The 19,208-nt window shown below is 33.4% G+C and overlaps 1 protein-coding gene across 3 annotated transcripts in view; it reads right to left on the bottom strand.

Annotated features, from left to right (window-relative positions):
* PGAP1 (post-GPI attachment to proteins inositol deacylase 1) overlaps window positions 1-19,208 on the bottom strand; it is a 74,443-nt gene that overhangs the window by 11,578 nt on the left and 43,657 nt on the right. For all 3 annotated transcript variants that reach the window (XM_030855749.2, XM_060302108.1, XM_060302109.1), the window contains 11 exons: window positions 17,335-17,410; window positions 13,204-13,277; window positions 13,046-13,097; window positions 12,490-12,556; window positions 11,950-12,058; window positions 10,237-10,275; window positions 6,700-6,793; window positions 3,439-3,529; window positions 2,423-2,620; window positions 1,349-1,484; window positions 28-78 (listed from right to left, as the gene is read on the bottom strand). In XM_030855749.2, coding sequence (XP_030711609.1) covers window positions 28-78; window positions 1,349-1,484; window positions 2,423-2,620; window positions 3,439-3,529; window positions 6,700-6,793; window positions 10,237-10,275; window positions 11,950-12,058; window positions 12,490-12,556; window positions 13,046-13,097; window positions 13,204-13,277; window positions 17,335-17,410 — 987 coding nt within the window. The remainder of the gene's footprint in view (window positions 1-27; window positions 79-1,348; window positions 1,485-2,422; window positions 2,621-3,438; window positions 3,530-6,699; window positions 6,794-10,236; window positions 10,276-11,949; window positions 12,059-12,489; window positions 12,557-13,045; window positions 13,098-13,203; window positions 13,278-17,334; window positions 17,411-19,208) is intronic.

Genomic DNA, 19,208 nt, shown 5'->3' with positions numbered 1-19,208 from the left:
ATATAGCGTTTTGAAAATAAAACTTACCACAGTCTGGCTATTTTTAAAAGTTGTTAAGCTGGCTTGCAGATGAACAATCTATGAAAAAGAAAAGACTTTAATTTTACTTTTATTTTGAAACAAAAAACATAACCATTTTTACTGAAATTGAGAAGCACTGTAATTTGAAATTTTAAAAACCTAAATAAAAATTCATTTAAACACTGAAACACATTCTTTTAGAAAAGATAAATAATAACTACATGTGCTTGCTATCATGGATTAAAAGACAAACAAAATAATACAAAATTCCAGAGTATGTTGGGGTCAGGATATAATGCTATATCTTCCACACTGTGTGAGCCTATGCTTGAATGGTGCCTTGCTATCGCAACTTAAAGTGTCATGTGAGTCAAAAATTTGATTTTATTCAGCATAGTATAAGGAGTTTAACATGTGTTATATAACCTAAATCTTTGAAAATCTGGAACTCAATTATATAGGGTGGTGAAATGTTTACAAGAACCTGAGAAAGTCTATAAATTTACTAGGTTTGCTTAAGTATTTGAGAAAGTTCTGCTAATTGTGTCAGTTGTTTGAAATATCCAGTTAAAAAAACTAAAAATATTATATTTATAAATCAAATTAATTTATATTGGTAAATCAAAATAATTCTAAATAGTTTTTTCTGATGGACACATTTTTCCTTTGTAAACTGAAAGTAATCTATAATGTGCATGTATTAGTGTTAAATGCAGACGCAAATAAACCTTTGTTAAAAAAAGGAAAAAATTATTATCCTTTCCAGTATCAACTGTCTCTACATAAGATTAATGTGGAGAACATGCAGTTGTATAAGGCAGATTTTCCTGAAAAGCTGTCAGCCTTCTTAGAAGTGTTTTTCATTTCCTCAGTAAAATTGTCAGCTTAATTTTATCGTGTCTTGTCATTCTTCAGCAACATTTGTAACATTCTACATTATTTCAGCATGATTGACAGCCTGATCCCTCTGACATAACTTTTTGTTTTGTCTATTATCCACGTTGAAAGGGAGGTGTGAATAAAAACCATTCTAGTAAAATGTTTTTTAAAAAGTTAACATTACTTGCCAGAGCATCAAGCAATATGGAACAGATTAAATCTCCTCCCTTCCCTTTGTTTTTGACAAAGAAACCCACTCAGATTAGTAACTTCAGTTCTACAGTTAACTATATATATTTGAAATAGCTAAGATGTTAAAAAAAACTTTACATGTAGGCCTGTTACATAACAGCAGTGATCAAAAAAATTTTTTTAACAACACCCACGGGAAAGTCTATGCCTGTCTGATACAAAGCTCAGGCCTTCTGACTTTACTGATTTGACATACCTTAAACACATAGTAAAGATAAGTAAGAAGGATGGCAAATGCTCCACAAGTTGTCCAACTAACTATGATCAAAACAACTGTTAAAATGGGCAAGTCTGGTGATATTATCTTCATATCTTTAGGAAGTTCAGAGGGCCTGGAATAACAAGAGTAAAGCTTTCAAAAGCATATTAAGTTACCTACACAGTCACATATAAGCAGAAAACAATACAGTGCTCTGCCAGGCTCTCCTTATTAATGTGCAAGTATTACTATAAGGTAAACAGGCTTTTAAAAATAAAGGTGAGGGGTGACACATATTTTAAAATTCTTTTATACATTGTGATAGTTTCTCTTGCATTTATATATACTATGGGTAATACGTATACTAAAAAAGAAGAAGTATTATTAAAGATAATTATTAATTATAGGCACTGTGCCATACAATTCCAATCTTGATAGGAAGAGAAATACTTTTGTTCTTAAAGTCTTGAGGTCACTCAGACATGTGATGGTATTAATGTCAGAAGCACCTCAGAAGGGTGGAGGAAGAAGCATCATTCCATAATCCCCTCTGTGACAGTAAATCGCATAACATGGCTGGTGAGGAAATGGAAACTAGATCACTGGTTTACCAAAAGCGCATACCAGCAACTTCAAACTGTCTTGGGATCATAATAAACCTCTAGGCAATGTTTTTGGAGCTCTTATACATTTCATCTAATCTGATCCTAAATATCAAGATTGGAGTCTCAGGTTTGATTGAAAATCAACATATAAAAGCATTGCCAGAGAAACACTTTGCCCTTGGAAAGATTTACAACAGTGAAATTTAAAAATACTTGTGTAATCTGTCCAACTTTTTTGATTAACTCTTGAGCACTATGGTCAAAATCAAATGTAGCATTTAACTTGAAATAAATGGTAACCTATGACAAAAACATAAGTTTGAACACTAACTCCATGTTTTGCTAGTTATACATTTTTCCTCAGAAATTATAGTTTAGTGAAAGCAAGTTAATTTTAAGGTTCCCTTTCAGAATACAGTTTTTTTCTTAGGAGCAATAAGAAAGGTTTTCGTCATTCATTCTTTACCTTTTCAAAGTCAGCCACAATGAAGAAAGGAGTCTCACAGATGTAGAAGAGAGTAGGCCACCCCAGTAGGCAGTACATGTTCCAAACAGAAAAAGAATCAAAGATACAAGGGGGAAACACATACTCTGACTAGTTAAAACGATGGCATCTAATTCTGGTAACAATAACATATCCCAAAATTCTTTAAACCATTTGTATCTGTGGATAAAAGAAAACATACAAAACATAAAAGCAAATAATACAATAAAAGCAAAAAAACCCCGACAACTCTCATTAAAGGATTTAATATTTGAAGTGTTTGACCATTCACTACAGTCCCCAGAGTACCATGATATTTCATTTATAATTATACTGAAAAAACAAACTTCAATTCCTGGTAGGGAACTACTGAGTCTAGTGATCTCCAAGGATCTGAGTCTCAAGTCTCAATGCAGCTTTACTGCTCTCATTGATCCTTGTAATGAAGTAATAACTGGTCTTTCTTTTAAGTTAGAAAGCCAATAGCTAGTTATAAAGACAGAAGAGAAGACATCTAAGTAATGGTTTTTAACCAAACAAAAACAAAAACAAAACCTGAATAAATTAAGAATGCGACGTTAAGTAGGGTAGAGAGATCTAAAATATACTTTGTATGGGAAGTAATAAAAAGTGTTCTGAGGCACTGTTTCACCAATATCCTACATTGCTTTGTGTCCATGAATCTGGGATACCCAAAGCTCATGTACCACATACATTCTTTTGAAAATGTTAAAGTCCTGGTATATTTATAGTCTAAGTTTAGACTGATATATGTGTGTATATATATATATTATATATATAAGTTCAATAATTACTTCTAAACTATTGAAGTAAATATTGATGTACTTATTAGGCCTTTGCCTAAGAGAAAAAGTCCATTTAATAAAACAAGTCAATTGCCTTATTTGTATGGAAATTTATCCTTCATATTTGAGCCAAACATAATACTTTATATATAAAACAAAATTAAAATCATTATTACAGATAATAAAACTTACCCCAACAGAAACTTAACCATAATTACAAAAGGATCAACTTTGTATGGTTTGGCTTCTTTATCCAACATAGCAGCATATTCTAAGCAGTGACCTAGTGATTAAAAAAAAAATTATATGTAGTAGAGAATTCACAGTAATTAAGTATGAGACATATTATATGCTGCATTGTTTGTAAGAGCAACATATTTCATGTCATAGAAAGCAAGGGTCTTTATTACTACCACAGAGACTCTTCTCAAAAGATTAAAAATTACCCTAATATGAAAGACAAATCAAAACTACAATGAGGTACCACCTCACACTGGTCAGAATGGCCATCATTAAAAACTCTACAAATAGCAAATGGTGGAGAGGATGTGGAGAAAAGGGAACCCTGCTACACTGTTGGTAGGATTGTAAATTGGTGCAGCCACTATGGGAAACAGTATGGAGGTTCCTCAAAAAACTAAAAAATAGAAATAACATATGATCCAGCAATCCCACTCCTGGGTATATATCCAGACAAAACTCTAATTCAAAAAGATACATGCACCCCTATGTTCATAGCAGCACTATTCACTATAGCCAAGATGTGGAAACAACCTAAATGTCCATCAACAGACGAATAGATAAAGATGTGGTACCTATATACAATGAGATATTAGCCATAAAAAAGAACAAAATAATGCCATTTGCAGTAATGTGGATGCAACTAGAGATTATCATACTAAGTGAAGTCAGTCAGAAAAAGAAAGACAAATATATGATAGCACTTATATGTGGAATCTAAAATATGACACAAATGAACCAATCTATGAAACAGAAACAGACTCATGGACATAGAGAACAGACTTGTGGTTACCAAGGGGGAGAGGGTTGGGGGAGGGATGGAGTGGGAGTTTGGGATTAGCACATTGAAGCTTTTATATATAGAATGGACAAACAACAAGGTCCTAATGTATAGCACAGAGAACTATATATCCTATGAAAAACCAAAATGGAAAAGAATATAAAAAAGAATGTATATATATATATGTATGTGTGTGTGTGTGTGTGTGTGTGTGTATAACTGAATCACTTTGCTGTAGAGCAGAAGTTAACACATTATAAATCAACTATACATCAATTTTAAAAAGTTAAAAAAAAGAAAAAAATAAACATAAACCTACCATAAAAATTTACTCTAATTTACTGGTTCTCATACAAAAGTACATAGTCAATCATCATTTGTGAAACAAATTCAGGAAGCCAAGGCTATGGTTTTGTCATTTGTATTTTTATAAAGCTCCACAGGTGAGCTATTTTTTAAAAACTGTTTTACTGAGATATAATTCTTATAACTCAAAATTCATCCGTTTAAAGTGTATCCAATTCAGTGGTTTTTTGTATATTCATAGAGTGTGCATTAACAACCACAGTCAGTCTTAAAACATTTTCATTACTCCAAAAGAAACTGTTCCCCTTAACTGTCACCTCCAATGCCTCCCCATTCCTAGGCAACCACTAATCTACTTTCTGTCTCTATAGATTGGCTTACTCTGAAGATTTCATAAAAATGGAATCATAAAATATGTGGTCCTTTGTGACTGGCTTCTTCAACTTAGCATATTTCCAAGATTCATCTATCTTGTAGCATTCAGCACATTATCTGTTCATCAGTTGACAGACATTTTGGTTGTTTCCACTTTTTGGCTATTATAAACAGTGTTTAGTGTGGATGTGTGTTTTCAGTTCTCTTGGGTCTATACCCAGGAGTTGCTGAGTCATATGGTAACTCTGTTTAACCTTTTGATGAACTGCCAGACTGCTTTCCAAAACAGCTATACCATTTTACATTCCCACTAACAGTATACAGAAGGTTGCAATTCTACAAATCCTCATTAACACTTGTTATTATCTGCCTTTTCTATTATAGCCATTCCAGTGATTTCTAATAAGCATCTTTGGTTCAGAACTACTTCTTTAATTGATTTGGGACACAATCCCATACTTAAGTCCTCTAGATTAACCAATATCATATATCTCCAGGGTCTCTGTGGACTATCTAGATATAAATCCCAAATGTTTGAAAATCAATTGTCAAGTCACTTAAAACTAAGAAGAATGAGGTGTCTCTTTTAAATTTCCAAAAATTATATTCAAGTATAGGAGATGTCATATTGCCAGAATAATCTTTTAATTAAAAGGTTGGATCTGAGCACATCACATTAAATGTTGCTTACTTCTTCCTGGAATATAATAGGTTAAATCAGGTTAAAATGAACACTAAAGGCAGACTTGAAATTGCAAAAAAGTCACTGAAAGGAAATGAGTAGCTGTGAAAGCATTTGGCACCATGGAAACGGTGGAGGGGATTTTGGACTGCTTTTGTATGTTTTGTCCCCACTCTCTTTCCCTCTTGCCTCCTCTGATTATCATTGTACAAGCCCAGCAAGTGTGTGAGGCTCCTGGGAAATTGTTCTAACTGCTATACTCTAGAGAAGGCTTTTTGTCCAATGTACTATACAGTCTATATTTTCTTCTCCAGATCCATGTTCTACCCTTTACTTTGAATTCTGGGAGGCTGACTTTTATGAACTGGCTTCTAGTTGGGTTCAGTGAATAAGCACTGGCAGATAGGAGGATAGAAGGAAATGAAGTTAGTGTATTTATTTCCCTGCCTTCTCCCTGCTGAGCCACACGCTGACAGTGGCCACAGCGTTTCTGTACCCAAGGCTCAGGTGCAGTACTGCTGCTCTCTCCTACAGCTCTCTAGGTTTGCTCCCTCCCTTGCCCTGATACCTAGGAGTATCAGATGGCTCTGTTGCTAATTTGGTATTTTATCATTTGTTGTTGGTTTCCCTTAACCCTATACATACCTTTGAAATAGTCCCTTCAATTAAACTCTTAATTATTCCATTCAGTGTACAAGACCTAAATGATACAGTTGATACAGCCCAAATATTACACTGAATGCCAACTATGTGCTTGGCCCTATGTCAGGCACCGGGAATAGAATGGAGGACAAAATCCCTGTCAACCAGCTTCTATCTCTTAAGAGATCCTCAGAACAGAGGGAATAAACTTTAGACACAAGGGTATAAAATGCAGAAAACAAGTAAGGAATTTTCTTGGTAATCTCTTAAAATTTAAGAGGATCTCAAACTCCTGTAACCTTGGGAGAGAAGGGTTGTGAAGTTTCAAGAAATAGATGTGTCTTCATTAGCTACACGTAGGATAAAAAAAGTAGTAATGAAGCACTGAGGAAGGAAGAGAGGGAGGGAGGAATAGAAACATTCTTACCTGTTGAGAAAAGAGAGTATAACTGTCCTCCATAAGCAAGAAGGATACTAGATATAACATAGGCAGGAAGAGCTCCACCATGAAATCTAACTACCTAGGAAAAAGGCAAACCAATGGGCAACTTCTGAATGTTCATGTTAATGAAATAAATATACTTTCACATGAAATAAAAAAGTTTTTCACTTTATACATTTTCTGACATGACTAAAAGATATCTTGAGTAATGGGTATAAAAATTCTAGGCAAAATAAATGCTAAGAATATATCGCATATTAGAAACATGTTACCTGAATTTTTCATCAAAGGCATAATAGAGGCAATATATAATTGTGTAGCACATGCTACAAAATTTTTTACAAGGAATGTTTATTGAGCATTTAATATGTTCCAGGTATAATACTAAACATCTTATATGCATTATCTCATGCTCTCCTCCCCAAAATCCTTTCATATGGTTCTTACCCCTATTTTACAGATGAAGAAATTCAGGTACAGGGGGCCCAAGTAACTTGCACAATTAAGAGACAAGCGAGTTACTTACTTCCTTGTTACCTCTCTTCGCTCTTAACAGTAAGATAGGGACAATAATAGTACTTACCTTATAGGTGGTTTTAAGGATTTAAACATGTTCATTTGTGTAAAGCATTTAGAATATGAACTTGAACATGATAAACTATCAAAAATATGAGCTGCTATTATTAGGCTTTTATGTCCTTCACCATCTTTGGAAATCTTGTGGAATGGAATTTAACTCAAAGCCTAAGTTCATAACCATTATGTTATAGCACCTCAAGTCATTCTATCAGCTGATCCAATCTCCTTAAAAAACATACATATAACAAAAACATAGTGTAAGTTCTTCTTTTAATGTTAAAGTCTTAAAAGGAAATTACTTTAAAGCATGTTGTTCTCCAATCCACAGAATTTTTTAAAAAAATGTACAGACTCCCCTGTCAATCTAATGAAAACTAGGGAAATGAATGCTTCCACAAAATGTTAAGTAAAATTTCAGCAGGTTCAAGGCCTCCCTGAAGCTCTTCTGTGGATTCCCAGATTAAAATTGATAAGACTCAAAAAACGTAAAGCTCATACTCATGACTTATAGTTTGTAGCTTTGAGTGAAAGGAGAGGAGAGTTGAGTGAAAGGGAAAAGGTCATTTTCCTACCTATTACTAAATGATGCTCACTGCCTGCTAATGACATGCTAGGAAATATACAGCATACTTTAGTTATTAAGTGTGTTGGAAAGATAGTTAAGTAGCATAACAGGCTCAGAGTTGTACTCCTGAGTTCAGACTACAGCTTTGCCTTTCACTAGCTCTTAGGCAACTTATTTTACCCCTCCTTCTCCCTAGGCCCTTATCAGTAAAATGGAGTTAAATAGCACTATCTCACAGGGAGTTTGAGGCTTAAATGTATTCATTTGTGTAAATCATTTGGAATAGTAACTGGCACAAGTAGGTGATCAGAAAATGTTCACTGTTATTATTAACCTTTAATGCTCTTCACTGTTTTCAGAAATCTTGTAAGAGGTCCTACATAAAATTTCTTTTTAACGACTGAGTGTCATTGTTATGAGTAGTAAACATGATACTGGGCCACAGATACAACAATCAACAACCATAAACTGGCCTCCATGGGTCATATTCAAATTGTATATGTGCTTCATTTGGTTTAGTATTTGGCATAGTATTTCTTTACATTTTGAATTAGATGCCAACGTTGAAAAATTAAAATATTTTATCTAAAAATTCAGATTTCTAGTTTCTCTTAAAATCTAAAGATTGGGCAACACTGGGCTTCATTCCTACATGGAAATGATTTATTAAGAGTTTAAATAATTCTCTTGAGAAAGCAACTTTCAGTTTATTTTCTGTCCTCTCTTTCGTAAGAGTAGACTAAACAATATGTAAGTATATTTTCCTCTTTCCTTTTTTTAAAAAAAAATTAATTTTATGAAAAAGTTATCTAATCAAAGTCTAAAGATTCTCCTAAGTGGTTTCTCTTTAGTCCTCTTTCCAGTCTTCTTTGACTGAATCAGTTAACACTGAAAATACGTATGATTTTTAAAAGACAAATAAGATATACAAAACCGAATTCATTCTCCTACTGTTCTCAAGTTAAATTTTGAAACAAACGTGAAGGAAGAGCATCTTATATCATTGCAAACATTTGAGGACTTAACTCAATTGCCATGAATTCTTCAACATTTAAAAAAGTACCTACCTCTGATCCTGCAACATCCACACATCATCATTTTTTAGAAAAATTTCCATGTCTAAACAAGACTATTGGTCTAGGTTTTTTTGGTGTACATATAATTACACCTGATTATACAGTATCAAGCAAACTTGACTTTTCTTGTCACTAATCTGAATTATGAGCCCCAGGGATGATATGGATAAGAGAGTGTGTTATATCCTCAGCCATACCACCATGTACAGTGACATACTAAAAATACTATAGCATGAATTCTTCCCTTTTATTCCAAGATACAATTTTTCTTAATAATTGATCTCTTAACATTTTAGAGTATTTATTATAACTATCCATGATGCTATTTTCCAACTTACACTAACATTTAATCTTCTCTTTCTAATGTAGCACAAAATTTTTATGTATTAGCTTAGAATTTTCTAATGTTCACAAATTTAATAATAATCACAATCTAGTTCTTACCAGGTTGTTTTCAGGATCAAATGAGATAACATACATAAAAAGTTTCTTATTTACTTTTAACTTGTGAGTTTTATTATAATTATAGAATTAAATGACTTAAAAATTCTGCTATGCCTAGACTGCAAAACATAACAAAAAAAAAAAGTGAAAGTAATAAAAGACACAATAAAATTTTTAGTGAATTTTAAAACTATAATTTCTCTGACTAATCAGTATTATCTATTTATGTCCAGATTGCACAATTCTGCAAATTATAATGATGTTGAATAATAATATAGTAGTTCTACAACTTGATAAATTATTTTTGTAACACTATTTGCCTATGAATTTAAGATACTCCCCAAATGAATTTAACCTATTTCAGCATGTTTATTTTTAATATAATTTACTTTTACCTTTTACAAACTGAGCTTGCACAACATAAAAAGTTCTTGGAAAAAGCTCATTTATATGACAGAGCCCACAGATTTTATTGGATTATGAATTACAGCATCATATGAGCAACATGAAATCTTAATATGATATCCATTTAGCCAAAAATATTAATTTTCTTGAAAATCAGGAATCAACTTTCATTTTTAGGAAGTATCAAACATGAAAGCATCACCTTAAAGCCAGGGGTGGCCGACTATGGCCTGTATGCCAAGAATGGCTTTCAGATTTTATTAACGTGAGAAAAAGAAGAAAAAAGGAGAAAGAAGAAAAAAGAAGTAGCTGCAGTAGTGGCAGCAGTGGCAAGAGACTATATATGGTCTGCTGAAATACTAATATCTGGTGCTTTACAGAAAACGTTTACAACCCCTGCCTTACAGTTTCTATTCACAAGGCAATAAATAATCGACAAGGAGTCTCTCTTACCTGTCCAAGTATTTGTGAAAAGGAAGTCTTAACTGTCACCTAGTTTAAAACAATTATTAAAAAAAGGTTATTTTCCCTAAACTCTAGTTCACATTTTATTAAACTGAGCACTAAGCATAATCATTAATTTTTTTATAATGATGAACCTAAAGGTACTCAAGATCTTCAAAGAATTCTCTGAACCATCAACATTTAATTTGTATCAACTATGGTTTTGCTGTTCAATATTTTTTCTGTAATCTAATTCTTTCCCAATTGGATGAATGCTATGATATGTGGTATCATATGATACTGTGATACGTGGTAACCCTTTACTAACTAGAATATTTAATTAATCAGAACATCTTATTACCAGATCATACAAGCTAAAGGAATTTATTGAATGATTGAGTCAGAAACTATACGTATGTTTGCTGAAAAATTAAGCACAAATTGATCAACTTACTTATGTAACTCGTACTTTAAAATCTCAAACTTGCAATCATATGGTACTAAATATAGTTAAGCTAAACCACTTCTGAGTAAATTTCATAAAAATAGGTTTCATATGATATAATACCAGGAACAAACAGATCACATGTAATAAAATTTGAGCCAAGACAACATTTTAAAAAGAAATTCATCATTAATTATCTCTGTCATAAATATACCTCTTTTGATATTAGGAAGTCTGGAAAAAGGAAATTCATCTTTCATAGAGAAGTTGTAAAATAACTATAGTTTGTCAATACATGGACTTTAAAAAAAATAAAGTATTTGTAAAAATATGGACATTAAGAGAATGTGCAGTACAGCCAAATTACTAACACAATTCTTTCTATCTCTATAGTAATATTAGAAATATGAAGGCACAAGCTGAAAACCATTATATCCCTGCAAAATCCTTCAATGCTAGAAACAGAAAGCAAGATATCAGAGCATTAATAAATTCCATGAAATCTAAAATAACTCATAATATGGGTCAAACTGAAGCTTGTAGGACAGATTATATTCACTTGACCTACCAATTCTAGTTTACCCTAAGAAAGTTAGCTCTAATAAAGAATCCAAATTAAAGCAACTGAGTAGAAATAAGATATTTCACATAAACCAAAACCACCATTGAAATATATACTTCAAGCACTTAAATCTGGAATCCTTAGAAGTTGGTATGTTCTTATACAAAGAGGAACTCTTTTAGTTCATGAATCTATATGTAAATAAAATGTTACTGTTGAGTCCATTTCCCTTCTCTCAGTGCAGAGATCTACTGTGATTGTAAAACAAACCCAACAGGTACTAAACTGCACATATTAATGATTAATAGAGCTTAAAATAATGAGTGAAAATAAGATCCTTAAGCTTATCCAGTAGTGCTGGAGAATATATATCATGCCAGTTGCTGCAGTATAGCCATGTCAGCTGATTTCATGAAGTTCTTCAATTTATAGAGGATCCTGGACTTGGGCTTCCAAACTGAGAAGGTTAATCTGCAGTCTCAATTTGTATTTTATTTTCTATTACTTATTAAGATACATACTTTCAATGGTCCAGCTAAGGAAATACTGAGGTGGTGCTAACAGGCAAAATGGAGACTATTTAAAGTATCATAAGTAACTAACTCTCTCATATTAATTGGCTTTCGCATCACCATATATCTGAGGCAAATATAAAAATATATTTCCAGTTTATTCTATAACTAAATCCTAAAAACTAAGCAAACATATAACTTACCTCATATTGACAGTCTGATGATGTATACATTTTTAATAATGCTACATGGCTGTCATTTTCTGGTTGAGCAATATGGAGTTTCACAGAAATTTCTGTGGAAGATGGAACCCTGAAAAGATAAACATCAGTTCTCAAATACAAAATGCTGTGAAATAACCATGGCTAAGTCAATCCTCAGCACAACACAGTGAAATAACGTAAGGAGGCTAGATGCCACACATGTTACTATGGATTGACACTTTTCCAGTCGTATCACAGCTCCTTCTAGGACACAGAAATTGGGGGAGAGGGTGGAAAGGGGTTCATGTCTGAAGCAAGTAAGGCTTAAATTCTAGATCGCTTAAATAAGAATACTATATGGTATCTTATAATATTATATCATCTCATGGGCACAATGTTACATAAAGGATACCTACATTTTACTAAGAGGCCCTGTAATAATTTCTCTAAAATTTTATTATGATTTAAATAAACAGACTAAGTAGAATATGTATTATTCAAAAACAACGAAGTTTAAGGTAAATTCTTTCATATACTTACTGTGCAATGGTTAGTGAATCTTCATAAGACCAGGGAATATGAAGTTTATAGATACTAGTAATTTCTTCTGTGGAAACATAAAGGAAATATGTATTACTAACCTTATGTTACTAAGGTTACTACTATAATACCTAACTATTTACACAATACTCATTTCATTAAAAAATAATCAGTAAGAGTTATATCACACAATAAATTACGGAGAATTACTTAATAATAATGTTTAATTAGACCTACAACAAGATATTAGAGCATATGGGAAGTATAAGAAACTGGAAAAACATTAAACAGCTAAATCTCAATTACTACTACAATAAAACAGCAAGATATACAGTATTTTTAAAACGTGGATATTTAAACTGAAACAGACGAAGATGCTTACTGTTAAGGAAGGGTCTATGTTAAATCCATTTGGAAATATAAACAGCTTTTCTATTATCATATATTTAATATTAATTTACATAAAATATATGGAAAAATAAGTATTACAGAAAATTCAAGTGAAGACCTAATGATTCTTCAAATGACAATACTATTTTTTCAGAAATACACTTACCTTTCACTCCTGAGCACTTGCTTACCACGTTGACTTTAAAAGCTTGGTATATCTAATAGAGTTTGACCACAAAAATTTAAAAAAAACAAGTTTATAAGCTTGTTTAACTAAACAGTAAAGTAAAATCAAGTCCTGTTATTGTCAAGATAATTAATTACCTGTCCAAAGTTCAGAAGCTCTATATTATAGAACAGGCCACTTGTATTTAATATCACTTTCCTTGAAGACAACCCTATTGAATTAAAAGTACTGTATTACTTAGAATACCAAAAAAAATTTTTTTTAAGTACAAAAGTACTGACTACTTAAACAATGTCTAAAATAATGCCAACAGATTTTTAACATTAGAAAATTGTTTATAGGTTCTTGCTTTCAGTATGGAGGAGTGAACTCCTAAAAATCCAATCTTTCTTCAATAAATTTTGAACAAAGCATAACATTTATAATGACTTTCAATGACATTTATGTGTTTTAAAAAATCACTACATAGTTCCAATTTCAAAAAGGTATGCTTTCTTGGTAGTTTTTTTTTTTTTTTTAACATTTTAATAAAATTTTAAAAATCGCATCCACTTACATGTGAATGCCTTTGGATAAGAATATGCAAATGCAAGTGTTCAGATGCTTCTTTGAAAAGAGAAAACAATAAGACAAACCTCCACTGTGCAATAGACAGAAAAGGCTTGAAATATTTTACCAAGTATATCACTGAAATTCTATTAATTAAAAAATAAATACTGTATGATGTTAAGATTCTGTCAGTCACATTTAGCACCAGTTAAAACACATAACCAGTTTTTTCATAATGTTGCATTATCATAACTATATTATAGGACGTATACTTGGAGTTAAGAAAAAAAAGACTTAGGAAATTTTATCAACATGTAAACAAATTTGCTAAGTACAAGGTGTACCATTAATCTGTGATTAATAAATCACTTTTAAAACACAATGCTAACTTATACATTCAACTACAAACCATTTTAATAAATACCTAATGTAACCAATATTTTAAAATACAGCACTGAATTTAAGGCACCTCAAAATGAATAGGAGAAAAACTAGTAAATATGAGGTATACTTCACATTCTACTTAATCTAATTTAAAATACCATTCACTGTGGTACCCTTCTTCACAAGTAAGATGGTCTAACTTTTGGGTGTTTAAAAAATTCTAACAGGAGGTAAGAAATAATTTAACATTTTGCTTTCCACTATGGCAAAAGGGAAATCAGAAGCTTAACACTTTACTAATTAAAAAAAAATTTTTTTTAGCCTGACTCACACCTTGAAGATTTTAGAAAGAACATCATTATTAAAATGTTGGGGCTTCCCTGGTGGCGCAGTGGTTGAGAGTCCGCCTGCCGATGCAGGGGACCCGGGTTCGTGCCCCGGTCCGGGAGGATCCCGTGTGCCGCGGAGCGGCTGGGCCCGTGAGCCATGGCCGCTGAGCCTGCGCGTCCGGAGCCTGTGCTCCGCAACGGGAGAGGCCACACAGTGAGAGGCCCGCGTACCGCAAAAAAAAACAAAAACAAAAACAAAATGTTGATAGGCCCATTTGGAAGATTGTTTAACATCAACAAATAAGCCACAAGTGTTCGATTGTGTTATAATTTAAAATGTGAGACATTCACCAGTAATCAAAGCATAAACTTCCCTGAATGTTCTCACTTTTAAAACAGTTCAAGTCTTAATTTATTATTAAATCTAAGATATCAAAAGTATTGGTGGACATCAGTTACATACTATTGTCAGAGTATATTTTAGCAACAATAAAATTTTCATTTTGTCACCTGAAGAAATCAAGACCCATTTTTCTTTTAATAGATTAACTTTAAAATTGCTTAGCATATTCCAGAAGCACCTATATCAATTATGTCTAGAAAAGCAGTTTCCTATCATTATACAGTATTAATCAGTTTAGCTGAGCATAAATTAAAACAAGGAGAGTTTGCCTCTATGAACATGGAATTGAATATGGTATGTGTAATCATGGAGTCACAATTACAAAAATTTGAGCTAGGGAGGGTAGATCTCTTATTTTATAAGCTTGCTATTTTTTTTTTTAATTTATTTTATTTATTTATTTATTTTTGGCTGCATTGGGTCTTCGTTGCTGCGCGCGGGCTTTCTCTAGTTGCGGCGAGCGGGGGCTACTCTTCATTGCTGTGCGGGGGCTTCTCATTGCGGTGGCTTCTCTTGTTGCAGGGCACAGGCTCTAGGCTCCCGGGCTTCAGTCATTGCGGCATGAGGGCTCAGTAGTTGTGGCGCACGGGCTTAGTTGCTCCGTGGCATGTGGAATCTTCCCAGACCAGGGCTTGAACCCGTGTCCCCTGCATTGGCAGGCGGATTCTCAACCACTGCGCCACCAGGGAAGTCCAAGCTTGCTATTTTTAATGAGGTAGGTGGTTTAGAGTTGTCATTTCTGTATTGTTCTGTGTATTCTTCAACCAAAAAAGAAAAAAAAGGTGGGGGAGGGATAAAAATCTTAAAGGAAGTTTCCTCTCTCAAGTAACAGATTTTTTTCACGAATGGAATACAAAAGAAAAATATTGAAAAAATTGGGCATGCCAAAAGAGCACAAGAGCTCCCAACAACCAAAGCTGAAGCAATTTAAGCCAAAAAAAAAAGTAACAATAATATTCCATTATATCCCAATAAATAAAATAAATATCCATAAGTCCATAGTGACAAAAATAAAAAATGAATAAATGGGGGAAAAGGGACAACTTTCCCTTAGGAAGAATTCCAATAATTATAGAATGCCAGTAATAATTGCTTCAGACTAGATAAACCAATGGATGCTAAAATTAGTGGGTTATTTTGAAGAAAAACAGGACACTTACACATTCTCAAAGTATCTCCCCCAAGATATTTATTAATCACAAAGAGAAAAGCAAAGCAGTAACTTTACAGTGGAGAAACCTGGCAGACAACACATTAACCAAGAAGTGATCAAGGTCCACATCATTAGTAATTAGACACAGTGACATCATGTATCCTCTGATATGATACACTGAGAAGTTCACATTGCTCCTGTGATATTCTTGCCCAAAATGCATAACCTCAATCTAATTATAAGAAAGCATTAGACAAAGCCAAATAGAGAGATATTCTACAAAATAACTGGCCAATACTCTTCAAGGGCCTCAAAGTTATAAAAGACAAAGGAAGACTGAGGAACTATCGAAGATCAGAGGAAACTAGGGAGACATGACAACTAAATGCAATATGGGAACCTGGAGAACACTGGTGGAAAATCCAATGAAAACCAAATAAAACTGTAGTTAACAGTATTGTACCAGTGCTAATTTCTTAGTTTTGACAATTTTATCGTTTATGTTAAGGTGAATGAGAGCTATGTGGGAACTCTACTCTTTCTGTGATTTTTCTGTAAGTCTAAAATTATTTCAAAATAAAATTTAAAGGAATAGTTATGTGTATGTTACCACAAAAAAAAAAAAAGGGAAATATTTAGAGCAATCTTGAAACCTTCAGACGGCAGGTAGTAATTTATATCTTAGAATAAACCTTTTATAAAAAGGGCCTATATGTAGTATAAGTTCATGTGAAAACACATACACACAGACAGTTACCTGCAAATGTATATGATCATGGATAAGTTTATTTTAAAGTTCATTTCTGGGACTTCTCTCATGGTCCAGGGCTAAAGAATCCGCCTTACAACATAGGGGACGTGGGTTCGATTCCTGGTCAGGGAACTAAGCTCCCACATGCCGTGGAGCAACTAAGCCCGCGCACCACAACTGCTGAGCTCACATGCCTCAACTGGAGAGCACACATGCTGCAAACTACAGAGCCCACACACTCCGGAACCTGTGCGCCACAGCTACAGAGCCCACGTGCCCTGGAGCCTGCACACCACAACTAGAGAGAGAAAACCCACACGTCACAACTAGAAGACCGTGTACCACAACGAAGAGCCTGGGCGCCGCAATGAAAGATCCTGCGTGCCTCAACGAAGATCCTGTGTGCTGCAACTAAGACCCAACGTGGCCAAAAATAAATGAAATAAATAAATAATAAATATTTAAATAAATAAATAAAGTCTATTAAAAAAATAAGGTTTATTTCTCAGAAAATGATTGCTGGCCTACTTAAAAATCAAACCACTAAGCCATATCACGTGGTTATTCTAAGAACTACACTTGAAATACACAAAAACACTTAATGTTAGGGCTCTGCATTATTGCAACTAACTCGCAAAATAAATCAACACTCTTAAAAATAGAAGCAATTCTTAAGATTTCCAAAATCAAAGTACTTACCAAAGGAAAAAAGATGAGTTACAGGAAGCTGTATGGATCTTGTCTCTTTTTTAAAGAATTCACAATCTACAACAAACTGGAATATAAAACATTGATTTATTAGGAAAAAATAGAATTAAATTTATAGTAAAATATCTTCACTTGATATCTGAGTAGAAAACAAAAATCTATAAACTTCAGTTTTGAAGAAGGTATTATTTATTATCTATTACACTCTAACCCTGGTTATATTTAGGGGGCATGAATTCCTCAAGGAGAGATGCTAAGCTAAGAGAATTTGGTGACAAAGCTCAACTTAATAGATAAATTATTAGAGGGTCATTTCTGTAAGAGCAGATGTACAGCAAAGTTTTCTTGCAGCTAGTTTTAGGTGTTTATAGAAGAGGGACCATAAACGATGGATCAAAGCATTAAGAGCCAAGATTAACTCAAGATAATTAAGAATTTAGGTAATATATCTCTGAATTCTTTCATACTCAAAAAGAAATGTGATTTTGTTACATCTTTTCAAAAATTGCATATTTAGTATGCTTCAGCAGTCTAACTAGACTACAAAAGGCTTTTGGAGACATACTGCCATTCATCTACAGATGGCTAATGTTATTCATGTAAGATTATTTCAGGCTAAACAGAGATTATAATAAATGGCAAAGAGATTCACTATGTACAAAGGAAAAAAAAAACACTATCTCAAAAAAAGTGAACCTAAAATGTGACATCTGCATCACTGCAATCTCTGTAATGGCATTTCTTATCTAATAACATTTCTACAGTGGCATAACAAACCTTGCTCTCAGCTGTCTACAATAAAAACAGTTTCATTAAAATCATTTCCACAATCCAACCAAATTACTCTGATCTATTTATATGAGCTGAGGAAGAAATTAATCCGATGCCTAACTGTAGCTAGCAAGTAGTTTGCTGTCTACAATAAGTGGAAAGTCAGTGGGGTCTATCCTAGGCTTTTCCAGTAACTACACCTTGGATTGTATTTTAAGCTGTGTTACGTTGTTTGCCTCTTGGGTGGAGTTTTGACTGTTTTTGAAAATGAAAAACAGATGAGGGAAAATGAGAATGTACACACACGAGGGAATAAAAGAAAAAAAACTAAGGGGCTCTGCTTTTATTTTTCCCTCTTTAATTAGAAGGCAAAGAACACTGTCAGATATTTTCACTACAGAAAACAGCTGTTATAGAGAAATCATTTATTCAACAGGATAATTCATTATATTTTTACAAGTATCTTTGGGTGACACATTGCCTGAGACAGGGAAGCAATTTTAAATCACTTTAACAGGTATTTAAAATAATACAACTTTTATTATTGCTTTAAAAATTTGGCCATTTCTTTATGGAATAAACCCTTACCCAAAAAAGAAAGAATTCAAGAGTCTGTCTCTGAAATATACAATGTAAGTAAATTTCTAATGGACTTAATTATTTTGTTTTCCGTCATCAAAAAATGCAAGTAATTCCACATTTACACTTGGAAAACTATATTAAGATGACTAGTTGACTTAAGAAAATTTTGAACTGCCTATTTAAATATATGCATCCTGGGCTTCCCTGGTGGCGCAGTGGTTGAGAGTCCGCCTGCCAATGCAGGGGACGCGGGTTCGTGCCCCGGTCCGGGAGGATCCCACATGCCGCGGAGCGGCTGGGCCCGTGAGCCATGGCCACTGAGCCTGTGTGTCCGGAGCCTGTGCTCTGCAACGGGAGAGGCCACAATGGTGGGGGGTCCGCGTGCCGCAGGAAAAAAAAAATATATATATATATATATTTAAATATATGTATCCTTCTGATGATGGGCTATAACAGACACATAAAAATTATGAAAGGCCTAAGTTACCATCCTTGTGAGATTGGGTATGCAA

Source organism: Globicephala melas, chromosome 7, assembly GCF_963455315.2.
Source record: "Globicephala melas chromosome 7, mGloMel1.2, whole genome shotgun sequence".
NCBI lineage: Eukaryota > Metazoa > Chordata > Mammalia > Artiodactyla > Delphinidae > Globicephala > Globicephala melas.
This window is presented reverse-complemented; position numbering and strand designations above follow the sequence as displayed.